General features: G+C 39.5%; 11 protein-coding genes and 3 non-coding genes across 14 annotated transcripts; 9 read left to right on the top strand and 5 right to left on the bottom strand.

Moving 5' to 3' along the window:
- Positions 1–142: 142 nt before the first annotated feature.
- On the bottom strand, positions 143–225 carry WALSEDRAFT_t32. The gene has a single exon. It is a non-coding gene; the product is annotated as a tRNA-Gly (tRNA).
- A 1,582-nt stretch (positions 226–1,807) lies between these two features.
- On the bottom strand, positions 1,808–2,218 carry WALSEDRAFT_63458 (hypothetical protein; the record flags this gene model as incomplete). The annotated part of the gene is made up of 3 exons (XM_006957450.1): positions 1,808–1,876; positions 1,923–2,038; positions 2,086–2,218. The coding sequence occupies 3 exons, from the start codon at positions 2,216–2,218 to the stop codon at positions 1,808–1,810; spliced, it is 318 nt and encodes a 105-aa protein (XP_006957512.1).
- Positions 2,219–3,998: 1,780 nt separating this feature from the next.
- Positions 3,999–4,070, top strand: WALSEDRAFT_t37. The gene has a single exon. It is a non-coding gene; the product is annotated as a tRNA-Glu (tRNA).
- A 412-nt stretch (positions 4,071–4,482) lies between these two features.
- On the top strand, positions 4,483–5,815 carry WALSEDRAFT_59969 (YjeF N-terminal domain-like protein). The gene is made up of 7 exons (XM_006957449.1): positions 4,483–4,666; positions 4,712–4,853; positions 4,898–4,977; positions 5,029–5,169; positions 5,220–5,311; positions 5,357–5,506; positions 5,554–5,815. The coding sequence occupies exons 1-7, from the start codon at positions 4,592–4,594 to the stop codon at positions 5,612–5,614; spliced, it is 741 nt and encodes a 246-aa protein (XP_006957511.1). The 5' UTR covers positions 4,483–4,591; the 3' UTR covers positions 5,615–5,815.
- Positions 5,816–5,826: 11 nt separating this feature from the next.
- WALSEDRAFT_56931 (hypothetical protein) lies at positions 5,827–8,486 on the top strand (the record flags this gene model as incomplete). The annotated part of the gene is made up of 4 exons (XM_006957448.1): positions 5,827–7,596; positions 7,665–8,012; positions 8,061–8,221; positions 8,258–8,486. 4 exons carry the CDS (start codon positions 5,827–5,829, stop codon positions 8,442–8,444), a joined length of 2,466 nt encoding a protein of 821 aa, XP_006957510.1. The 3' UTR covers positions 8,445–8,486.
- Positions 8,487–8,713: 227 nt separating this feature from the next.
- WALSEDRAFT_59968 (hypothetical protein) lies at positions 8,714–9,838 on the top strand. The gene is made up of 2 exons (XM_006957447.1): positions 8,714–8,943; positions 8,992–9,838. The coding sequence occupies exons 1-2, from the start codon at positions 8,757–8,759 to the stop codon at positions 9,735–9,737; spliced, it is 933 nt and encodes a 310-aa protein (XP_006957509.1). The 5' UTR covers positions 8,714–8,756; the 3' UTR covers positions 9,738–9,838.
- Positions 9,839–10,538: 700 nt separating this feature from the next.
- On the top strand, positions 10,539–11,177 carry WALSEDRAFT_59967 (hypothetical protein). The gene has a single exon (XM_006957446.1). It carries the CDS (start codon positions 10,678–10,680, stop codon positions 11,035–11,037), a length of 360 nt encoding a protein of 119 aa, XP_006957508.1. The 5' UTR covers positions 10,539–10,677; the 3' UTR covers positions 11,038–11,177.
- A 746-nt stretch (positions 11,178–11,923) lies between these two features.
- Positions 11,924–11,994, top strand: WALSEDRAFT_t38. Its single transcript has one exon. It is a non-coding gene; the product is annotated as a tRNA-Gly (tRNA).
- Positions 11,995–13,146: 1,152 nt separating this feature from the next.
- Positions 13,147–13,748, bottom strand: WALSEDRAFT_59966 (COX5B-domain-containing protein). The gene is made up of 3 exons (XM_006957445.1): positions 13,418–13,748; positions 13,283–13,369; positions 13,147–13,237 (listed from the first exon to the last, which is right to left on the bottom strand). The coding sequence occupies exons 1-3, from the start codon at positions 13,731–13,733 to the stop codon at positions 13,188–13,190; spliced, it is 453 nt and encodes a 150-aa protein (XP_006957507.1). The 5' UTR covers positions 13,734–13,748; the 3' UTR covers positions 13,147–13,187.
- A 148-nt stretch (positions 13,749–13,896) lies between these two features.
- On the top strand, positions 13,897–15,944 carry WALSEDRAFT_59964 (hypothetical protein). Its single transcript, XM_006957444.1, has 4 exons — positions 13,897–14,270; positions 14,323–15,579; positions 15,634–15,643; positions 15,701–15,944. The coding sequence occupies exons 1-4, from the start codon at positions 13,922–13,924 to the stop codon at positions 15,762–15,764; spliced, it is 1,680 nt and encodes a 559-aa protein (XP_006957506.1). The 5' UTR covers positions 13,897–13,921; the 3' UTR covers positions 15,765–15,944.
- On the bottom strand, positions 15,836–16,268 carry WALSEDRAFT_44583 (mitochondrial import inner membrane translocase subunit TIM10; the record flags this gene model as incomplete). Its single annotated transcript, XM_006957443.1, has 2 exons — positions 15,836–16,109; positions 16,164–16,268. 2 exons carry the CDS (start codon positions 16,266–16,268, stop codon positions 15,942–15,944), a joined length of 273 nt encoding a protein of 90 aa, XP_006957505.1. The 3' UTR covers positions 15,836–15,941.
- A 61-nt stretch (positions 16,269–16,329) lies between these two features.
- Positions 16,330–19,093, top strand: WALSEDRAFT_59962 (WD40 repeat-like protein). The gene is made up of 3 exons (XM_006957442.1): positions 16,330–16,567; positions 16,613–17,818; positions 17,868–19,093. Exons 1-3 carry the CDS (start codon positions 16,454–16,456, stop codon positions 19,002–19,004), a joined length of 2,457 nt encoding a protein of 818 aa, XP_006957504.1. The 5' UTR covers positions 16,330–16,453; the 3' UTR covers positions 19,005–19,093.
- Positions 19,087–21,223, bottom strand: WALSEDRAFT_36945 (P-loop containing nucleoside triphosphate hydrolase protein; the record flags this gene model as incomplete). The annotated part of the gene is made up of 3 exons (XM_006957441.1): positions 19,087–19,575; positions 19,620–20,153; positions 20,204–21,223. 3 exons carry the CDS (start codon positions 21,221–21,223, stop codon positions 19,087–19,089), a joined length of 2,043 nt encoding a protein of 680 aa, XP_006957503.1.
- A 2,129-nt stretch (positions 21,224–23,352) lies between these two features.
- Positions 23,353–24,775, top strand: WALSEDRAFT_17141 (HECT-domain-containing protein; the record flags this gene model as incomplete). The annotated part of the gene is made up of 4 exons (XM_006957417.1): positions 23,353–24,302; positions 24,349–24,513; positions 24,560–24,632; positions 24,680–24,775. 4 exons carry the CDS (start codon positions 23,353–23,355, stop codon positions 24,773–24,775), a joined length of 1,284 nt encoding a protein of 427 aa, XP_006957479.1.

Below are 24,775 nucleotides of genomic sequence, written 5' to 3'. Positions count from 1 at the left end.
TTTTATTGATTTACTTTTGTGTAAGACACCAGGCTAATCGAAACGTCATCCTTAAAGGGTTCTGCAAAATTGTACCAATTCTCATTGTATATATAACAATCTATTTAACTTGGAAGACAAAAAGTTAATTCGCAAAAGTTAATGCGTGGTATGGGAATCGAACCCATAGCCTCTCGTTGTATCCGTAATGGAAGACGAGAATCATAACCATTAGACCAACCACGCTTGTTGAAGGTCGATAATTTTTTATCGTTATAATAAAAAAAACCAATGACATCGCTAATTTCCGAAAAAACAAAAATTTGGCAGTCATATGATTCGCTTGCAGTGGAGCAAGTAAAATGGGCCTGTGGGGCCAAGTTGCAGTGTGATTTGGAAATACCAGAATTTGTCAGATTGGGACCCGACATCCAGTTCTTCACAACATACGAAACAATGTGAGTGCGATATTCTCTTGAGCTCACGCATACAGCAAAGGAGTTGATCCCTGCTCACGTTGCTGCACAGTACATTATCTTCATCTGTTGTCCTGGTAGGGAAAGGTAAACGAAATCAACATGCAGTTCGAACTAGAATCGTTGTTTAGAGACGTTGAAGCCCTACAACCCTACAAGGTGTCTACGAGTTTTTCTAATCAGGATTGTCTACGCATGTGAGATATTTGATGGTTCGGCTTAAACGAGAAAGAGGGAACGCGAATGACCAAGACAAAGTACGACATTTGTCCGGGTATGATTCCACCTAAGTCGACATCCTTTTTGAATTACTATATGATAAGGAGTATTGATGGACGCAGCTAAACTTGTGTCTCTTAACAATATATTTCAATTTCATCATCACGGTCACCCATAGAAGCAGAATTATTTTGACATGACTTACAAGTAAAATATGCCTCTTTAGCTACAAGACTGTCTTTATTTCAAAATAATTAGATGACCACGTCGTTTGCTGACGAGTCCATAGCAAAAAACTTCTTGACCAAAAGCATCATTGTTCACGTTGACTAAAATGAGCGATGGTAACTGAACACAACATAAGAAAAGGCCAAGAAGTGACGTTGTTGATATTTGCATTATATATGTTTCAAATCAATTGAATGGATATCTGGACTACTATAATTTTATATATTACACTTAGAATTATATTTGACATTTGAATAGAGATATTTAACACTATCCTACACGACAAATGCGTCTGAGTGGCTCTAAAGGTAGAATTAAAGCACTGGCACAGCGTAGATTGAAAAAGATTATTTTATTTACCAAATATAATATTAGACAAAATTACATAAAATTACATTCATGTACAATCAACAGGATGGATCAAGGTTATTTAACGGCAAACTCAACAGAGCTGCAGGTCAATTGAACATGCTACACTCCGACTTAATGAGGATCATACACGCTCAAGGTTAAAATTCTCTACGATTTTTCAAACTGTGATTGATTACGCACGCCAGGTATTCCGGTTCTCTTGCGGAACCCTAAATGAGGGAACGCAATCATTAAGACATAGTACGATATCCACCAGGGGTCACTTCTAGCTGATTAGGAGTCCTATTTGAACTTTCCTACTAGAAACAGCGTCGACGGACGTACTTGAAGCTTTGTATTTTCTTGACAATATATCTTAATTTATTATCATCTTGTCATCACTAAGGAAAAAAAAAGGCGAATTACATCACAATAGCAATGAAAACAATAGCAGATCTTTTCCAACTCCAGTATTATTATCATGAAGAATTATGTATAGAAGTACAGATGCTTAATTATTCGATGGATGACGTAGTTGTAATCTCTAAAGCAGCTTAGATGAGTGGGAGGGCGTTACAGCCAAGACCGATAAGTGATTCATCGTCAAAGCCTTCACAACAGACCTGTTTATTGCGTGAGATTCGGCAAACAAAGAAAAATTTTACTCACTGGAGTGTTCTTGCACTCATCCTCGATGGCAATACCAATTAGTAATGGAATTTGGTCACATTGGACACCAATTTGAGAAGCAATGTCACCAGTTGAGATGAGAGCGTCGTTTTTACCTGGGAGCTTGATTAGATTGAGTCGAGTAGCAATCTAAAGTACTCACCAGTGCTGTCTTGAACCTTCTTGTTAAGGTCACAACATTGGATGGAGCCGGTGTTACATGAGCCAGTCTTTGATTCCCAGCCAGCTGAAGCAGCAGCGACGATAGCAGCGGTGAAGATAGTTTGAGCGATCATTGTTATAAAGATAAGAAGACTTTTGAGTTGTAATGAAACAAGGAGACAGAATAGTGGCTTTTTATATTACTGGCATTCTGGCACTAATTCAAGATATTGGACTAAGCGTGATTACAATAAGGGGCACGCGCTAATTCCAAATTTGGCACGAAAATGCCGTCTGCAAAAACCAACATAGGAACAGTAAATTGTTTCCGTAAATTATTGATTCCATAATTAATTTTAATATTCATGATGTTCTCTCACTGATGTGGTCCAGATTTTTCAACGGTTGTATTTTATAATAATAAACTTTTAGATAAAAACTCATTCCGATGTAATTTCTGAGTTTGCAACGAGATTGCTTGCGTGCATTCTTCAATGCGCATAGCTTCCATGTTGTATTTCAGGTTTGCAAGCCTAAACAAAGTCATCACACATGATATACTTTGTGAGTATGAAATACATCAACTCTTGAGCTTCACAGTACTGAAATACATGAATTTGACTGAAGTAGAATTTTACTTTCATGCATGAAACATCCCATAAAAAAATAAACCCTAGAGTAAAATATTACTGTTAATAAGAATAAGCTAGTATGTCATTGATGAATGTTTATCTTGGATAAGATCCATTTCCATGTATGGTTTACGCTGTCTCCCTTTCCTACTATGCCCCAGGGTTTCTATTATTATGTTCATACTTAACAAGTAGTTTTTGGTGTATACTCATAAATTTTGTCTAAATTCCTACAGAGCACGCTTCGTTCTGTTGCACCGATCCAGTTGATGATAGTATGATTAAATCGAAAATGTTAAGAAGTTACAAGTTTAACTGCGACCATCATTATATCTTATAATATGAAGATTTAAATCGAATGCTATATCAGCTGGAAGTGTTTGTTGACTGCCCTTATAATGTGTTTTGATAGTTCGTGTCTTCCCGTTTATTTACAGTCAAGTCGAACCACCGAAGTATATTGAGCACTGGTCAATTTGCGGGTTAAAAAATAAAGATTTTAAGCGTTCCTGAGTGTTAAAATTAATTCGAACCGAACGTTAATCTTGGTTGTCTTCCTCCTTAACTTGGTTCGAACCATTGTATATTTTTTTACACAATGAGATTATATACAAGATATTATCAGCTACTCTGCACGGACTGAATTCGTGGGAAGCACTTAGTTTGAAGCCGTTTCAGTATGATCTAGTTGTGGTGAAATATCCTTATGTGACTAGGTAGCAAGACATCCTGTCTCTCGATGCAGTACATTGAATACCTTGACTGTTTCCACAGGTGTATGCCTTCCTACCGAAACTTTTAAGGTGTGGGACTCGATACCTGCAAGTTTGATCTTCGGTTTTTTAAAGTTAGCCCTATAGTGTCTGTCAGAATACAGATACAGGGCTGAACATACATCATCATTTAGTGACTAAGGATAGAAGGAACAAGGAGTTACACCAAGAACCAAGAGGAACACCGAGGCGCAGTAGAGGACAAGAGGATAACAAGGAACATAAGGACAGTAGAGACTATATAAAGAAGCAAATCTTGTAAAATAAACCATCATCTTAAATGATCATTCTATAACATACTTATACTTTCACAACCTATAATAAAGCGTGTCTGATATTTACGTTCCAACAGTGTCTGCAAATTCCAAGAAATCGTCTGAGAATGATATTCTGAGAGTGAGGTAATGTGAAAATACGGTAAAATTTGTGTGTCCACGAAAATATGGTTTATGGAGATTTTGGATATTCACTCTTACAAGATATTCGAATATCATCACTTGAATAGTGTATCGGTTATGTGGTAGGGGCTATCCTCCCAGATTCTCATTCTGGAGACCCGGGTTCGATTCCCGGTAACCGAATTTTTTGCTGATATTTCGCATTATTAACTTTTATAGTTTGGTTGTTTTTGTTATCATTGATGGTTAATGTAATGTAAATTGAGTTATCAGTTAGTTCTCCCTTTTTCAGACAATTCGTTTCCTTCCCGGACATGTACAAGCTAGTATTTATCTATACACAGTTTATCTAATTTTACTTGAGCTATTGTATTTGATCATGCGTACTAATCGCCTAATCCAAATCATCGTACATATATCTCTTCATAAAAAATCAACGGGTGTGCATCACATTTAAGTAGCTTATGTAATGTGATCTTTTAATACCTGAGTAAAAGATCCGTTATCAAAATTGCTGCTGTTACATTCCTTTGAAAAAGCTTATGATAAGAAAAAATAAGCGATGTATAGAAAACGTCAGACCACGGAGAATGAGCCAAAATACATATTACTCCTAGAATATAAGCCCAACAAAATATATTTTGAAAGTATCAGCAAATTTGATAGATGTTGATATAATTGGAGTCCATTGTTGGCGGTAAGTCATGGTCTTACGTTTACAGACACTATCACGGTCATTCAGAAGGATGAAATACTTAACACAAACAGAAGCTCAAAACGTGAGTGATTTTCATCCATTTGTACATAATACTCAAATAACTCAGCTTGATAAAGACCTCATGGGTGAAGAGGGTGGATTCACACTCCAACAACTGATGGAGCTCGCTGGTTTGGCATGTGCACAGACAGTACAGAACCTTTATCCAGCACATACACACAACAAAGTTCTTGTAGCTGCTGGTTCAGGTGGGTGGAAGCTAGATGTTTAGCACGTAAATTGACGACGTTAGGTAACCAAGGAGGTGATGGACTCGTGGCAGCCAGACATTTAGCTCTCTTCGGATACAAGCCAACATTATTCTACCCAAAGGTATGCAATCGCGACGAAGTATCTATGACATCATCTGACGAGTTGAGCCAGCCAAGCAAAAATGAGTTCAATCAGCAACTTGAGACACAGTTGAAGCACTTCAATGTCCCTAGGATTACGCCAGAGGAGTTTGATAAGGGTGTAGCATCGAATGATGTCATTTTAGATGCAATTTTTGGATTTTCTTTCAAAGTATGTAATGTATTCCAGCAATGAGTAACACAGCTGATGGTGTACTAAAGGGCGAACCACGTGCGCCATTTGATGCACCAATTGAGACCCTAAAGCAGACAAACAAACCAATAGTATCTGTGGACATTCCATCAGCCTGGGAGTGAGTGTGATATTACTCATGAAAACAATCCTTAACAACTTTTAGTGTCGAGAAAGGCAATATAGACAATAAATCATTCACTCCAGCCGCATTAATTTCACTGACTGCACCAAAATTAGGTGTGAAGCAGTTTACAGGTGTGCACTACCTCGGTGGACGCTTTGTACCACCATATATTGCCGAGAAGTATGCTCTGTAAGTGTCTTGGTATCTGCTTGCTGATTACTGAAAAACGCCTACAGACATCTTCCAGTCTACCCGGGTGGAGATCAAGTTGTAGAAATTCCACCGACAAGTCTATAATAAGGGTTTTTGCAGTCGATGTATTTATATCTTGTAGTGAAATGAATGGAATGAAGGTACACACGGTGACGAAGTGTTTGTGCAATATCTACGCGTTACTAGAAGGGAGATAATTAAATAAAACAAATTGGTATATGTAGATATTCAATTAGTTTCTCTTCTATCGCGTCCATTTCCCTCTACACTTCTCTTTTCACAACGATCACCACCAGATGCAGGTTGATGACGCGTTATTCCAGCCAGCAAGATCACGTCACAAGCTGGAAGAGCTACTGAACAAGGCCGAGATGCCGTATCTCGTAGACAACGACAAAACTCCGGAACCAAAGTCGAAGTACCAAGAATTCAAGTTTCCATTGAATGATACGACATTATACGATCCTGAGCCATTAGTATTTCCTAATAGCACGCTACAATCTCAGTCTAAATCGTTTAATCTTGCTGGTTTATCTGTATCTGGTTTGCAGGAGGAGCCTGCAGGTGGAGAGCTAGACGGTAGTGAAGCAGGTACGATATTCTCAGATTCTATGACGAATGGCTCTCAGGAGAGCTCTCCAGTCGCGTCGAACGGGAAGCTACACGATGATTTTGTGGAAGAAACTCCAATGAAGAAAACGATTGATTTTAACGTCGGAATGCCTCAGAGAACTGATGAACCACAGGAATTGCAACAAGAGCAATCCTTAAGTGCATATCACAGACCACTTTCGCAGCGACCACCACCTCTGCCTATAACTAGATCGCAAAGCGTCCCTGTAGAGGATGAAATTATGGAGGTGCCTACGAAAAATCATGCAAGTGTGCCGGCGTCGCCTGCATCTGAAGTAGGTGCAATGCCAGCAATCCCAATATCAATGGCATCACCATCGAAAACTTCACCTCTGCTATCGAACATCCCCATCTCATTCAAAGAGAGACTGAGGAATAGCATGGCACAGGGAAGCGGACAGTTTAAATCTTCACAGAGAGAGAATCCCCAAGATACACCTCGTGCTAATCTCACAAAGTCTCAACCACATTCTGCACCTTCAACGTTGCCTTCAACGACACCGAAAGTATCTCCACCACGGAGGCGAACTTACGTTGATGATTACGTTGATAATGTTAGCGAAGTTGATATTGAAACTGCCTCCTCGTCTAGCGCTTCTTTACCACAAGTATCTTCTTCATTAGAAAACTCACCCGTTAAACAACCACCTGCGCCGACACGCCCTCGTTGGTCATTTGGAGGCACTCGAAGAAGCTTTTCTGGGGGTATGAGAAGTACTGACGTCGAAAAAGCAAAGAAGGAGATGGCTGAGGAGGGCAAGGAAAAAGAAAACGCCGTTGATAATACTCATGTAAATGAAACAGTGAATCAAAACGACACTCAAAGTCAAAGTGAGCTGAAGCATTATGAAGAATATACAGCGCCTATAAAGGAGGAATATCAATCAACGAAACCTCAGAGTGCATCACCAGCCCGTAGCATACTTAGAAGTCCTCATAGAAGCGCCCTTGTGAGTCCACACAAAAGCAGCTTAAAGAAGAACTCCAATGGTGGCTCCAATGGTGGATCAAAATCAGTCAGCTTTATCCAGGGGCTGGGCGTTGAAGACGACGAAGATGAAGGTAACTCTGAAGATTCTGAGGAATTTATCAATCATGCTCACGAGGCATTGGAAAAACTCAACGATTCACCTGAGAAATCTCGCGATGGTAACAACAGCAATTCATTCGAAAGATTTTTGAAGGCCACAAATAGAGTTTCACCTTCAGATAGCACAGAATTGAGTGCAGCTGATTTAACACGCTCCAGGCCAAATTATAGTGTTATGCAAACACCTCAAGCTCCAGGATTTTACCCAATGACACCGGCCAATATTCCTCGTAATAAACAGTCAACACCAGTAAAGGGTGAACAAGAAGAAGAGGATGCTCCAGGCAGTCCTGAATTTGATGTTACTAAGTTAGGCAACAATTTTGAGCTCTCATCTGGTCGTGTGAGTATGATGAAAACACCACAGGCAAGTATAAAAAAAGTAACGGTATCGTAAGCTGACTTTCATAGGCACCTGGGTTTTATCCAATGACACCAGCGTATAAGGCTTCCCCAATGAGCTCTGCTGATAGCTTTGATGTAGTCGACGTGGATGACAATGAAAGTAACGGTGGTGGTAGTAGTAATGATAAACCTAATGTTTACTTAAATAGACCTGCTACTTCTCCAAGAAAAGCGACCAATAACCCTCCTGATGCCTCTCTCTTTGTGGCTCTCAGTGACATAGAAGAAGCCCTTAGGTCAACAGCTGCTGACGTCGAGCGGAGGAAGAAAGAGAGACGGTCGCAATCGCAAAATAAGTTACTCGATGTCTTTAAGACTGATAAGAGTAATGATGGGTTGGCGAAGAAAGCACACGTGAGTTAAACATTACTAGTGACGCCTCGCATTTGACACGCTCTGTAGAATCGTACAATTGATGCTCTGGCAGCTTACAATGAATACACCAAGTATGACAGCAGGAAAGTAGATCGTTCGAAGGTCACCCAAAAACCTCCGAAGCGTTCCAATGCCATCGTTTTCTTGATGTTATTTACTCAGCTAGCAGTTGGATATCTAATACTACAGTGAGTGTTAATTAACAATACACACAAAGCTAACAGAGACAGACATGTCTATAATACGCTATTCAACTCCTTCCTTACCAATTACTTTGATCCTCTCAACCCAGATATCTACGTTAGTGAATATTCGCGGGAGTATCCTTGGGAGAACTCGACATTTGAATACCACACCATATTAGATAGGCTAAGTGAATATGTCTACGGCAGGCCTTGGCCGCCATCGTGAGGATAGTAAAACAGGATATACAAGACAAAAAATGTAATACGCAAGATACACTATGTTCTAATATAACTTTATTAGGAAAATATACTAAGATGCGCTACTTGTAATAACTATTATGTATTATTTATTGTTTGTAAGTCTGACCGTATTGTGTGGACTGATATCTAGAAATTAGAATTTATTTCAAAATTGAATGAATCATTGTATAAAACATTATGATTGCCAGTTGAAATAACCACTTCGGATAATTTTTGCCGTTAAACCTTTCTTCCTTGCTTAGGTGACATCAACTCAAAACTTATCAAATATAGCCGAATGCCGAAGGAGTCCGTGGTATGTCGATGTTCAAGTTGTGGTCCATTAGGTAGGAAACGTCAAATTTATACATGGAATAGACACAAAGAGAAAGATAAGGATCATCATGCAACATACCCTAACGAATACACCAAGGAGTCTATTGATAGAAATGAGCATATTGTACTATACGGAGCGTCTGATCCAGGTGGGCTGTCAATTAACTCATACAAAGGCATTCCTGACATTTTACGAGTAAAGGAAAATAAGAGCACTGAAAGGACACCCACACTACAAGCTAAACTCCTACCACCTCCAAAGCTAGTAAAAAATGTAGTAGGAAATGTAAAACATCACCATGTCTCTAAATTACGACCGCGGGTGGCAACTACACGAGCAGAGACACCACCAGAGGAGCAGCCAATTAAAGCATCACTTAGGGGTCTATACGAAGTACTTTTACCATTACACGTTGATTATTCACCCGATGTCTCGAGTGAACGCGGTTATCCTATCAATTTAAGACAACACGAGAGAGAAATCGCAAATGAAATTTTACGACGACATGGAATCCAAGACTTTGAAGTCTTATCTCAGTGGCCCCGATGGGGCATTATTTCGTACTTACAATATGGGAATCTCAAAACAACAATATCATCACTAGCTGACGGAAGCCCAACACGTTTCATACAATTTGAAAATCTCAATGATAATAGGAAAATGGGTTATGCCGAAGTCATGTGGTTTTCAGAGTTTCGTTATGACGATGGTATAGTGAGAAAATCACCGACGAGTACTGATACACGTGACCTCATTACTTGTTATTGTCGACTATACAATGCTTTGGAATTATTCCAAGGTTTTGTCAAGATCGCGCGGTCGGATGCTTTTGTATCGTTTCCAGTCAACTGGATGTCACATCCCATCGATCTCATCCCAGTTAGAGACCATTGTGGAAACATTGCTACGAATCATTTTTGGGTTAATCGTCAAGGTGTTTAAAATGGTCTATCAGATGGCGCTTCGTATCTCCTCCACTCACCTTCAGTTTGGTCGTTGTGTTATATTTATTCTTATTTACTATCAACTCAAGGAAATTTGCATGCTTGTAAGACATTATCTATTGATGTTTGTATTAAATATGTACTGTATGATTGACATGCTTAGCATATTGCCTTGTTCTGGGCAGTGGCATTGCTGCTGAGGTTATGTTAACTACTTTGTAGTAAGCGAATTTGTAGTATCTTTAGGGTACATCTCTTTATTATCGTTTCTCAAACAGTAAAACTGCTTTATTCTCATATTATATTTTTCGGTTTGTGTATTTCTTTCAAATTATTGTGATACTGTCTCCGTTTGACCAACAATTGATGTATGTTCAACACCTATTTCTTAATTCGAACAGCTAAACCTAAAGTAATAATACATGAGCATTTATTGACTTAAAGGAAGTGCCAAAAAGCACAAAAATCATGATACCACGATAGTCTTTCAGTATCAAGAACCAGGTCATAAATGAATCCGTCAAATGGAAAACACGCTTATTCACTAAGACTTTCAGCGAAGAAATGAAGAATCGACTAAGAGAAACATATATACTGGTCACTATAATCAGAAAAATACGACTAATTCGCCATAGTGGTAGAACAAATCCATAGATCCCGAAAATGTATTTTCAGTGATATAACTTTATGGCGACAACTGAACCAATGTACTCCATTAGAAACAAATAACCAAACAAATTAAATAAAAATAAAATGAAAAATAAAAATGAAACTCGATATATATAGGGGTACGTTCCAGACGAGACATATCCTGATAACAGTCGCTAATCGGGCAAAGCTGTTCTCTTTCCACGCAAGTGTATGATAAACGCCTCAAGTTACAATAGTTTCACGAAATATCTCTCGTGTTAAATTAATTAGGGTTCACCATTTAAACAATGGCTTATTGTTATCCGAAAATTATCTATTACGCTATTATTTTTCAGACTTTGATTATAATATACAATTTAGTTCTCAAGTGGCCAAGTAATGATTGCAGTCCAGTTGAACGAACGGTGGACGATATAATCTGGCGTTATCATACTGAAGGTGAGTGCAGGAGAACAACACAATCGGAAACCATAGCAGAAGCTATGCTCAAGAAATTAAGAGCATCAGATTCTGTTTGTACAGCAGCGTGTATGAAGAAAGTTCACAACGTTAACTGGAATGGATTTCTAATTATGACTGACGATCCGCTTGGAGAAGCGCTAAGTATATGTGGAGAAGCTGGAACGCAAACCTGCACGTCTGGATGAGTTGGTGATCTGAAACCAAAAATAGACAAGAGTCCATGTCAATCGAAATAATTTTTCTTCTGCATTTCTCGGTTTTGTGTACAAAAGTACCATCTCATACGTGCAAGGAATATTAAGTAAAACAGAAATATAAACATCTATATAATAACTTTTAAAGCTAATATGTATATATTAGAATAGATAATTAGGTTATTTGTACGTATCTAAGCCTGTGCTCTTGATAGAGTCAAACAAGATATGAAATAGTATTACTTTTATGTGTTATGAATTGCCTTATAAAAACGGGAAAGTTTAAAACTATAGAAATATTTCGAAGTTTGGTTGCCTATTATGCCTATTACGATGGTTATATTTCTTTGCGTCTGAGCAATAGTCAATGCATGATAAGTACGTGTAGCTCAATACTAATAGGCATTTTATGACGATAATAAATCGAGACACATTGTTTAGACGATAAAATAGCTTAACTGCATCTATAAATGCTTCTTATAGTATGTAAATAAAAATGTAATGCTTGATTAGTTGGCTCCTTATACAGTTCCACTGTTCTCTTGTTCCTACTTGCCATAGTGCTGCTATTATTAGATGTATACTTCATAACTAAGTGAAGCTATACGGTCCTGTTATAAAGTACCGCAATTCTGGCCAGCTCACTGGAAATACTTGCAAGTTGCACAGCTGTCAGCATTCCTACCGATACTTTTGAGGCGATGGATCATTATGCCTGAGAGCCTGGGGATTCTATTTTGAGAATAATGCCCAAAAATTCCGCTTCGACGCACTTAAAAACAAAACACCGAACGTGATACAAAATTTTTTTCTCGCTTAAAATTTTAGTAGTTTTACAATTGAATTGTTGTATCTTCAAGATATTTATATTCCACAAGCATTAATGGGGTAGCGGTAACCTCGATCGTTGCCATCGATCGGCCCCCGGTTCGACTCCGGGTTAATGCAATAGCATCTCATCTTATTAGATGAGTTTGATTTTTTGCTTTTATTTTATCACGACATTCTTTTTTCTGTGATTATGGAAATACAATGTTCTACTGTTATAGCAAGGCTAATTGGGGTTTTGTTGCATTTACCAACTAACACAATCATCATTCGCGTAAGAATCTCATCATACACTTGGTCTTGTTCAACGTAACATGAGCGAAACGAGGTAGCGGTAGTATCATTGTTGAATCCATCCGCTTTGATAATAAATCTGGCTGGTGTAATTACATCGTCAGGAATGTAGACAGTAAGGGGCTTAGAGATAGAAGCGATGCATGTATTAGTTCCTAGGGGCTTCAAACCTTGATATATATAGATAATTACCTTAAGCTGGAGCTAGCTACAATCGCAATCTGGTATCTTTGCATTTAGCTGTTGCTTGTGAAGTGAAGATGATATTTTCACGCAAAGTGATTGATGTCATAATATATCTTACAACACTATATCATTTAGTAATTCGCGGATTTCTAAACAAATACTAGGCCATCTAGTTAGGATGTACCTTAGCAGTGTCTCATTTGAACATTTCAGTGAAATATATCTATCAAGCTGAACTGTCGAGAGGTTTTTGGAGCTGACTATAAGTAATAGCACCGCTGGATTATTTCAGTAACATATCGGTACAGGTGCCTGGAGCTAATATGCTGTAGAGATGCTGACTTGTTCATTATAAGATGGTATATCACAAGAAGTACGAACTTCAGGTTAAAAGTTAGTACAGTTTACCTGTATATCGACAATTCATTATAAAGAATTGATTTCGAAGTTGGAAAATCTGGGATTGTTAAACATAACGAATCCGAACTAGCAGATCTCCATAATCATCCAAGTTTGATTATGTTAGATTTATTTCAAACTGAAGATTTGATTAACGAGCAACTTATTATTCAACGAAGTCGGAATTTTCATAACATATAAAGAAGGTTGTGTTGTGAGAGCATGATGACAGTTAAACTTATATCGAATATTTATAGCATGGGTAAAATATAATCTTAATAAAATTACTTTTATTTGGATTACTTGTAGTTGTAGATTTTTATTCAATTAAATCACTTTCAAGATACCAAGCTGACAAATCATAGACAAGCAATAGTAATAAACTAAAAGTAAAAAGAAATGTATTTTTATTAAATGATTTTCTACCAATCAATCTAGTGGTGGTGTTCATCGAGTGGTGCGCCTTGGTAGTCGAGCTTGTAAACTGTACAAAAGTTAGAGAAAAGCATAAAAAGTTAATAAAACCCACCAACGCCAGATTCTGGGCAGCGACCAATACCGTCATTAACGCGTACATCAAGGGTGAGCCAAACGGTGTCATTTGAGTCAACAGGGTCTGCATAGTTGCATTAGAGGGTATATCAAGCGTAAAAAAAGCTCTCACATCCTGTAGAACCAACGATACGGATTGGGGTAAGTGATGGTACGATAATTGGATCCTTCATTGTGCCCATTCTGTCAACTTTGAGTGGTTGCATATCGAAAAGTTCACTTCCTTGTGCTTTTGCAAGTAATTCCATTCTCTCAATACCAGTTGCTTGGTCTTCGTCTGTTGGTACTGTACCATCTTCTGCACCTGGACCGTAGATTGAAGGTGGTGCAGCGCTGTAGTTACGACGGCTAACAATTGATGGGCGAATTGATTGACGACTGACCGTCGCAATGTTACGACTAACTGCTGAGCGTAATTGAGAGATCATGATAGTATAGTATGAAGATGTATTCTAATAAAAAAAAATAGAGATACACAGATTTAGAAGGTATATTACATTATATTATATATTTTTAATACACATCTCTCATCCTAATTTGGCATTTGTTGTAATTTTTTTAGATTTCCTCCTTTTACACGACGACGAAGACTTGGTGGGAATAGAATAGGTGACAAATGGGTGCTAATCAATCAATAACGCAAAAGATCTCTAATACATTTTCTACGGAAAATAGTAGAAAACGTAGTCACAGTCAATCTGAAGATAGTCATATTGATGATACAAAGAACAAAAAACTTAAAAGCGAAGAGAAAGAGGAAGCTATACCAACATCTGATAGGGAAGATGGTGAAATATCTGAGCCTGAGGATGCCAAACCTTCCACAAAAGTTATCCTACAACAGCGCCTAGAGGCGCTTAAGAATGAGATGCAACAGCAAGCTAGTAGAGAGAGTACTCCACCTGTACAATCAGCCCCAGCCGTTAGATATCACTATCACACACCCCTCCCTGCAGTTCCCTTTAGTGCGTTCTATTTTTTTATTTTGGAGAACAGCTCATTGACACACCATTCTAGCTGACTATGACGTACATTTAGTTAGAAATGGTCTCATGAATGGATTAGGTTATGATTTCCTATTAAGCCAAGGCGTGGCGAGAAATTTACTTGATTACGCACAATCCTTGATACCCTCAACCAGCAGTACATTACCAGTTGTTAGACCAAGCCCTACAAATATAAATGCTTATCCAATTCCCACCTCACCAACGATCACTCAAGTTAAACCGAGAAAGCCAAAGAAAGGCGTCAATTTGGAGATATACAATCAGAACGAGGAGCTCTTCAAAAGAGATCCGAAAAGTCTCACCAAAGCTGAAAGAAAGGAGAGAAAGAAAATTGCGAAGATGCATAAAAAACATCTCAAAGATGATGCAGAAGAAGTAGAGAGAGAAGTAGCACCGAAGAAAGCAGCTAGTACTGCGGATGATTTCCTCAACAGTCTGTCGCTTGGTCAGAATGAGACTTTTAACGGTGGTAGTGCGACATCCGCAAGCTTAGTTGAACCACCATCGCAGACGTTTAAAGTTTCTCAAAAGCCTCACTTGAAAAGGCACCAACGACAATCTCCCTTCTTGAAAGCAAAATCCAGCGAAGTTGTAATCGTGCCTAGCGATGAAGAGTGTGAAACTAATAGCGATATTGAGAGTGCTTCCATTGGAAGCGCTAGAGAGGTTGAACAGATTCCTGACTGGGTTATTGGAAAAACCATACCAAAACCATCAATTGTTTCAAATAATAGTAATGCCACACTTACACTAAAAGCCAAAGCAGCTCAAGGTGATGTGCAGGCACAGAATGAACTCAAGAGGAAGCAACAGGAAATATCTGAAATGCAACTTAAGATAAAACAGATGGAGTTGAAACGTGAAAAGCAAAAGCTTGAAGCACTGTTGATGGAAAGACAGAAGAGCGATAACAATGGCGCTGGTGTTGCAGCTGCGAAGAAGGCTGTCGAAGAGAAGAAGGAGTTGGTTGAGGAAGAAAAAGAGAAGGTCGAGGGTGAGAAGAGACATGAAGAAAATGTGGAAGAAAAGCAAATTGATGAGCGGAATAGTAATAATGTCAATGAGAAGGCTGTGGAGAAAGCTGTAACTGCAGAGGTTGCAGGAAGTGATATGGGCGTCGCTCCAATTGATGCCACTCATGACAATGCTCCTCACGGTGCACCTAATGCTGGTGACACTGATGCAGCTCAGACTTCTGATGATACTACCGGACAGAAAGACATGCTTCTTGGATCAACCCTTCAAGCGGAGGAACCATTAGATGGCGGTAATATACTTACCCTAATTATAATTGATGAGAGCTAACGTAAAAATTTTATAGGAAAAACAAACGTAAGTCAAACGCGGTTAATAGGGTGAGTTAATAGAATTAATAGAATGACTACGAAAGTGTTTTTGAAAAGAATCCATCACTATTACTCTACGTTGATGGCTTTAATGATGAAAAGCTGAGATCTCAATTGAGTGAACAAACAGAGATGTTCACGAATAGGAGATTATGTAAATATGAGCTGCCATTAGGTGGTAAATGTAAGGATAGAGAGTGAGTCTATTCTTACTCATACTAAAATCATTCATAGCGGTAAACTTTTAGTTGTAATAATGTACATTTACATGAATTGTAATGTTCTATTGTGGTTGCTGCTGCAGCTTTTGTAGCTTTTCCGTAACGAGTTTTGAGGTTTCGAAATATTTTCCTACGCATCTATCCAAACAAACACCTTCTGCTTTAGTGAGGTCGATATCCCTGTAGGATTTCTCTATACATTTCTTATGACAGCTGTCCACTAGCTTTGACTGAGAGTGTGCTGTTAGATGATAGTCAATCTCCTATGGGGAGAATCGACGCACGAATAAATCTGTAATCATTTCAATCTCAGTCGTAGCAGATTGTACGACTTCAGATTGCGCTACTGGATTACTAGTAGCGCCACCGCCTCCAAATAAAAACGACATGATAAAACTGATTTAAGAGAAGACAGTCCTTTTACCTCTACGACGAAGAAATGGATTTAAAATTTAATTCAAATCCTACAATTCCAATACACAGGTCTAGATTTTTAGATTTAAATCCTCATTCAATATCTGCTATAGCCTTTCCACCTCCTCCAAAAGACAAAAGCTGGAATAGCTACGCTATTATGGCAGTCGGAAAGAGTAACGGTGATATTGAAATAAAGCATTACGTGAATACACCAGTCGCTTCACACTTTTCTAAGAAACAACCACCAGGCAAGGGTTGGGTCTTGGTGAAGGTGAGATAAACCAGAGCATGTGAATCTAGCTAACAGCCATATTAGACACTCCCTGCTCACATTCCTGCTGGTAAAATTCACTCTTTGCACTTTACGAGAAGACACAGTCCACCAAAGAAGAGTGGTAGCTACACGGATGCAATCACTTCACTTAATCCATACACTTCTGACCACTTAAGATTATTCAGCAGTAGCGGTACAAATACCCTCATCGAGTGGGATTTGAATACAGGCAAAATTGCGAACAAATTATCTTCAGATGGTGGTGCAATCTGGTCAGTAGCCTCTTCACCTTCAGGGAAGTCTTTAGCCATCGGCTGTGCCGATGGTCGCATTCGTTTAGTCAATTTGTCGTCAAATCAATTCGAAATTGGCAGAGTTTTAGCACACGTACCTACACGTTTATTATCTGTCGCTTGGTGTAGGAAAACTGAAAGCAATACAGATGACGAGGATTACGATGAAATGAAGGATGGGTGGTTAGTCGCAGGATGCTCAGATTCTAGTTTGCGCGTTTACAATCTCAACGATGGACGAGTTAGCGATAGATTATCCGTTGATAAAGCTAAAAATCAACATACACTTATCTGGTCAGTTAACGTTTTGGAAGATAACACGATTGTTTCTGGAGATAGTCTTGGTAGTGTCATTTTCTGGGATCGTCAATCAGCTTCACAAATTTCTGCATTCAAAGCCCATGAAGCGGATATATTGACAACTTGTGTTTCATCTGATGGTGAAACTGTTTTCTCTGGTGGTATCGACCAAAGAGTGTCACAATTCACTAAGATTTCAATCACCGCCGATAGATTGGATACTAAATTCACACAATCGGGTTCAAAGCGTATACACACCCATGATATTAACGCTATTGCAGTATGGCCACCGCAAGGTACCACTTCCGAACAAGCTTTAGCTAGTCAAGTGCCAATCGTCGCAAGTGGTGGTATTGACCCGCATTTAATCCTCACACCAGGTGGTAAACCAACCAATAGGAGGACGAAACAGGCGCAACTTGATATTGCTGGATATAACCCTGTTTCATCTTCCAGAAGTGTACACTTCAGTGATGCTTGGCATAGACGTACGCCATTTGTTCCACTCAATGGTAGAAACAGTGTTACTGTGTGCAGATCAAGAAGGTGGGTAGTTGCAAGACGTGATAGTGGTATCAGTGTTTGGAGAGTCAAGTCAGCTGAGGAGGAAACCGGCGATGGTGGCTTTGAGAAGATTTTGGATACTGAGTTTAAAGTGAGTGGTGGCGATGTTCATATAGTCTGTTTTCTGACAACTTCTTTAGTTCCGCACACATTTAATTTCGCATAGTGTATCACCAGATGGAACAGTACTCGCAGTTAGCGATGCATACGAAACTAAACTTTTCGCTATCGCGGAGGACGGACCAGCAATACCAAAGAAAGTTAAATTAGAAACACCACTACCTGGAGCAAATTACATTCAATTCACACCTGACTCTAAGAGAATCATTTTGGCTTTATCTGGTGCAACCTCAGTAGTTGTCTATGAATTAGAAGAAGGAAAGCCAAAGTTACTCAAAGAATGGTCAAACAAATCAACAGCTCGTAGTGTACGTCCAATGCCAAACAAAAGTGCATCGATGGACGTAGATGGTGAAAGTGAAGATGAAACCGACGACACCAAAGTTGAAGCATCAATACACACATTGGCATGTTCAAAGGATGGCCAGTGGTTAGCTTTAGCTGATTACGCTTGTAGAGTACAAATATTCAACCTCGATAGTATGCAACATCACGCTACTTTACCTAGTCTTTCACATTTACCATCATCAATTCAATTCCATCCTACGCAACAATCATTGATGATTATCGCATTACCTAGTGGTTTGCTTCACTTTTACGATGCTGATAAGAAATCTCCACCTTCATGGTCAAAGAGAATCAATGAAGCTACAATGCCTGATCATTATTTGACCACAATTGATCCAGTTCAAGGCATGATCGTCAATCCTGATCCATCAACATTACCACCACAATTTGGAGCAGAGATTCCAGGTACACTTGATCCAAGCCGTGATAATAAGATTATAACTTACGGTGCTTCATGGATGTGTGTCATTAGGTATAACACGACGAATAAGAATACTCATGGTAGATCATACTCTAAGAAGAACAACAAGAGGAAGTTGAACAAGCAAGAAAGGAATAAATTAGCACAAGATATTGCTTTAGTTAGGGAACAAATGGGTGAAGCTGCCAATGGTGTTGTTTTCCAAGAAGATGAGTTACTTAGGAAATCTGAAGAGTCAACATTCTTTAAATTGACTAATAGATATCAACCAATAGCTATGGCGGAATACATCGGACCATCTGAGTTAGTTGTCGTTGAGAGACCACAACATGACTTTATTGCTGATTTACCACCTGCTTTCTACAAACACAAGTACGGCCTGTCGTGATTTCTTTCATGATGTTTACAAGAAACCCCCTTTCGAGGATAAATTATTTCATAGATTATCTCTTTATAATGCATTTTTATCATTACAACAATTGGGATATTTTAATTGGCTTGCGTACTGCGTTTGAGAAACCCTCAAAGTATTTATAATGTGGTGCAACCGTTGGTTCCTTTGCGGTCTCCAGAGTTGTCTCAGGTGAGTTTTCAGTTGTTGGTATTACCTTCCTACCAAAGAAGTCCTTAGGTGTTGCGTCATCTACTGTAACAACTGGATTAAGATTATCAACAGCGTATTTCTCATTGAGGGAGGGTTTATCAGATTTGACTTTAGCAGTTTTGCGACGTGTTTTCTCGTTGTTAATTTCTTTTGATAATAACTGCTTAGTTGAAAAAGTTGAAAGACTGCTGCTAGTGAATAATTGCGTGAGTGAATCAATAGCAGGTTCCATCCTTATAAGTGGCTTATTATCCTCGTCTTTGTCAAGCTTAAGGTCGAGGTTTAAGTCTACGCATATGTCTACCGCGCGTTGCATTGTCTGTCTATCTGCTTCTGTTGCAACCTGCGCATTTGTCTAATGTGTGTTAGAGTGAACATTTGTGGACGCCTTGGACCTACTAATTTAATATTTACTGATAATATTTGAGTTAAAAGCGGTGATAATTCAACAACAAGATTGTTCAAATCGTAACACCTATACAACTCATTTGGCAAGCTTGTCTTGAACGATTTCGCAACTTCAAGATTGTTGGTACGCTCTAAGTATACCTCATAGTCTTTACTACCGGCAGCGCTAATATGGCCATTATTGATGTTCGCAAATTGTAAGTGAAATTTAGATAAATGGTAGGGTGTATAGTCATCATTAATGCCAGTTCTTATATCTGCATCAGTGAGGGCATTAATAGCATTGATATATCTCTCCCATCTGCTGTCATTAACCCTTGCAGTTAAGTAGCCTTCGAAACATGACTGTGATATCTTGTCATACTCTCCACATTCAATGATAGACTGCACAGTTGGTTGTACAGATGCTGTTTTACTCTTCTGGAGTTTGAATACCTGTTGCATCACGCTAGGAACGCTCCTACTTGTATCTTTTGAGTTATTCGTTATTGCTTGATGTATATCCATCTCGTTGTTCTTCATAAACTGGTTGGTTTATTAAGGTTTAATTCTAAAGGCCTAATTGAGCTACCCACCTGGAGAGTATTTAAGCAATTGCGTATATCACCACCCGAAGCTTCCGCAAGTGCATTTAATGACTTTGTGTCAGCGTACATTTCCTCTTCACCACAAATATCCTTCAATCGCGTCACGGTAGAGAGCATCGAGGGCGGCTTATACCTAACAATACGCGATATTGGTCTAAGAGAGCGTAATGATGGAGCATACAAGTCATTACATATGCATATAATGGGTCTCAACAATAAACGTGGCTGAGTTGTTCCATTTTTACGCTTTTTAGGTACGTGATCGTTAGTAATATTGATTAACTGTCTCACAAATCCACCACTTCCTTCACCAGTAGCACCGTCAATCTCATCGATGAGAACGAGTGTGGGTCTTTTATCGATCTTTCCGTCAAATGTGATGGGGTTAACGTCTAAAGCTGATTTAAGTTTTTCGTCTACAGTACGTGCAGACCTGTCATCACTTGCGTTCACTTCAAATACACGATATCCTGCTTGTTTAGCTATCACATAGGCTAACGTCGTTTTACCGAGACCCGGTGGGCCACTAATCAGCATAACGCGTTCTTGCGGTCTACCGAGGTTGTATGGATCACGATATGCGAACGGTTCAGCATCTCGTTTACGCTTGTACAAAGAATCGGCCGTTTTCTTGCCGAAAACACATTGATCCCATTCCTTTAACCAGCTCATAACCTGTCTATTCAGTCTGTCATCACCCATCAAATCTGTGAACTTATGAGGCCGGTATTTATCTGTCCATAAACGAGTGTCTGAGGATGCAACCTTTTGCGTAGGCACTGAGGATGTTGAAGGAAGCGAGTTTAATTCTGTTATGAGCTTATGCACTGGTGTCTCCAAACATGATGATGACTTGTTAACGCCCTTTGAACCGCTGAAACCGTCGAGCTTCTTCCTTCGACCAAATGTCAAGGGCTGTCCTGTCGTGGAGGTAGCGTGTACAGGAGCCAAACGTATGGAAGGGTGCTTGCGCTCTTGGAACGGCTCAAGAGGGGTTGTCGTTGTCATTTTCGTCTGTTTCTCTATAGCCATGTCGTCGGCTTGAGAAGACAGGATGAGAGGTGCAGTTAATTTGGGAACTGGGGGATCTTCAGACATTTCCTCGTCATCATCTTCTAGCAAATTAAATGTAGGCACGATATCTGCGTTCTCGTTGTCCTGATTGTTTGATAGCTTCATAGGGGACGTGTCATTCGACGGGTTTAAAACAGGGTTACTATCTCCTCCATCGTTGTTATCTCTTAAAACGCTCATTTTACGCGTTTTTGTAATCTTTTATAGTGACAGTCGAGAGATAAGTAGGCCGCGCGTGTGTCTTTATCAAACAATCAAGAGATATGCAGCCATATTTCACAGGGAGCCATAGGCAACCACGTAGAGTACAGATAACTGGCACAAACGCTAGTCAGAAATCTAGCAACAGCGTTTTAGAGGAAGCACGTCATCAACGATATCAGCGAGAACTAGATAGAGCAAGAGAGAGATCAGCTGTCATTATACAGGTTAGTCAATCTTACTTACAGGTGTTATTTCTCTAACCATCTCTCAAAAGTCTCACTGTAGACGTCGTATCGCAAAGCTGTCTCTTCACAAGTATTTTATTACGGAGTTTTATGATATATCAAATGGATCACAGTTAGATTACGTTAGAATAACGAGAATTATCGCTTTATTCTCTTTCTCAAGGGAAGAAATCGCACGCTGGGTGGAGATAACTAATAACTCAATGGAGCTATTTAGCACACTCAATGAGGATCTGAGATCTATGGCGATAGCTCAAACAGTACGATTAGATGTCATAGATCATCCTATGGTACGCTCATTCCTGATTACGTTATCAAAGGGTCCACAATCAGCAATTCTTGTAAATGCAAAGGTAATATCCAAACTGGTCGAAAAGATAGAACAAATCGTGAGTATCATTATGGTTATTTGGACATTCCATCTAACATACCCAACAGCCACACGATATCAGTAAATCAAATCCTCTCGTTGGTGATCTTACGGATCAAGTAATACAACTACTCAATAGGATCGGCACAATTGAGGAAATTCATCACTTTATTTCAATGCCGCATTTACCAAATCGTATCCCTATTGCTTACATCCCACGCATATCTGCTACACTTCCTTATGACAGCCTTCTTAGCTATTCTAATGGTATGGAAGCGGTACATATTCGCACAAGTTGGTCAATCGAACGTCGGATATCGTTCTTTGGTAATCTTCTCACCTTCTGTAAGCCACGGATAACGACATGGACGAAAGATGAGTTGAAGTGTTGGTTGAGCTTGCTTTCAACTGAGGTGATTGCCCTCCCTGAGCTTAACGAGTTGAGGAGAACGGAGACCTCACGCACAGTGTTCTTAGATTCAGATGATGATGATGATGAGCACGATAGTGTTGAAGTGAAGCATACAGTACATCCACGTTTGCTAAGAAGATTAGACCTGCTTACTGATAAATCCAACATAACGACTCTCATTGCATTAGCCAACAAATATTCATCGATTAGAGAACAGCTGTTTAGCTATCTCGCGATTATCATCGAGAAGTATCAACATCGTCGTAATGATATCATTCACGCTATTCTCTACACACCATCTACAACGTCTTCTCGTAGTGTGGGCGGACCCGGCATCATACGTGAGCTATGGAGGGCTTCTGTCCGTGGTAGTCCCCTCGCTAGGGTTTCACTCTCTTCACCGAGAGGTCTTGTTAAGTATTTAGGGAAATTATCCGAAAATAAAGAGAATGCGGAAAACTTCCTTGGATTTTTACTATTGGTATATCTTTATTCAAGGCTACTTTTAACTCTACCAGATGCAGATTTCCACGGAGGGAATCAGGCCCTATCGGTTGATGAAGTAGTGAGTCTATCGTCTATTCTGCGTAATGCAGCCTTCGCACTCTACACCATGGAAACCGATGAGACAATCCCAACGTTAGGTTTTAAAATGACATCTGTAAGATCGATCATCACAAAGTTGGCTCGACAAATACATGAGCGTGACTCAAGGAAGCAATTCACTAGTCCAGGTCATTGGCTTATGACTTCAGAGCTTGATTTAAGAGCATTCTGTGATGCTGTCATCGTTGAAGAGAAGAAACTCGAAGAAGAGGACAGCGATGTCGAAATGGTCGATGTCAATAACTCATCTAGTCGCAACAGCCGAAGAATCAAGAATACTAAAAGTCTGTCGAAGCAGCAGCTCGCGCAGGTTTCACCAAAACTGGGTATTCTCAATAACATACCTTTCGTCATTCCATTTGATTCACGGGTTAGCATTTTGAGAGAGCTAATAAGGTATGACGAGATACGGAACAACGTGGATAGCTACTTTGATCAAGTGAAGGCTGATATTAGACGCGATAACGTCGCTGAAGATGGGTTCAATCAGCTTAACATCCCTGGTGACCAACTTAAAGGGAAAGTTTTCATTCGTTTCTTCGATCAATGGGGAATTCCAGAAGTTGGTGTCGACGGAGGTGGTCTTTTTAAAGAGTTTTTAACATCTCTGGCAAAGGAGGTATTTGACACTGACCGGGGACTCTGGTTGTCTAGTGAAAAAAGACTCCTGTATCCTAATCCCCACTCCTATGCCAAGGAGCCATCTCAGCTCGACTGGTATAGATTCTTAGGGAAGATTATTGGTAAGGCCCTTTATAGTGGTATACTACTCGATGTTGGCTTTGCCGAATTCTTCTTGGCGAAATGGAACGGCCGTCAGTCTCATCTTGATGACCTTGCATCGCTCGATCCACAACTCTACGATGGTCTACTCTATCTTAAAAACTACCCGGGCGACCCACAGGATTTGGCCCTGACTTTTGCTGCTTCCGAAGAGGAATTTGGTGCAACTCGCACGATAGATCTCATACCAAATGGCCAGAACATCCCAGTGACGAGGGATAACAAAATACAGTACATCCATCTAATCTCACATTATCGTTTGAACACACAAATAGAGCCACAATGTAAGGCTTTCTTCCAGGGTCTTTCAAGTATCATTGACAACAAATGGTTGAGAATGTTCGATCAGCAGGAATTAGGAGTATTGATAGGTGGTGCAGAGAGCGATATTGAGTGAGTTTTAGCGTTTCCTTTCGAAATATATTCTAATGTCGTACAGCCTTGATGATCTCAAGATTCACACAGTCTATAATAACTACAGTGAGGCAGATGAAGTTATCATTAACTTCTGGTCTGTTGTGCGCTCATTTAACCAGCGCCAGAGAGAGCAACTTCTGTCATTCGTTACTTCATGTCCCCGGGCGCCGTTATTGGGATTCAGAGAGTGAGTTGGATATTTTTATCGTACGTGTATGCTAAAAGCACTCCAGATTGAGACCATTCTTTGCCATATCAAAGGCTTCAGATGATGACTCCTGGTTACCTACGGCGAGCACCTGCGTGGTACGTCATGGGTAATTTTTTAACGAGCATATTTTAACACTCTATAGAATATGCTAAAGTTACCAGCCTACTCGAACAAACAGAAGCTTAAAGAGAAACTTCTCGCTGCAATTACTTCAGGGGCAAGGTTCGAGATTACCTAG

The sequence above is a fragment of the Wallemia mellicola genome (assembly GCF_000263375.1).
Source record: "Wallemia mellicola CBS 633.66 unplaced genomic scaffold WALSEscaffold_6, whole genome shotgun sequence".
NCBI classification, from domain to species: Eukaryota; Fungi; Basidiomycota; class Wallemiomycetes; order Wallemiales; family Wallemiaceae; genus Wallemia; species Wallemia mellicola.
Note: the sequence above shows the minus strand (reverse complement) of the source record. Positions and strands in the feature narration are given on the sequence as shown.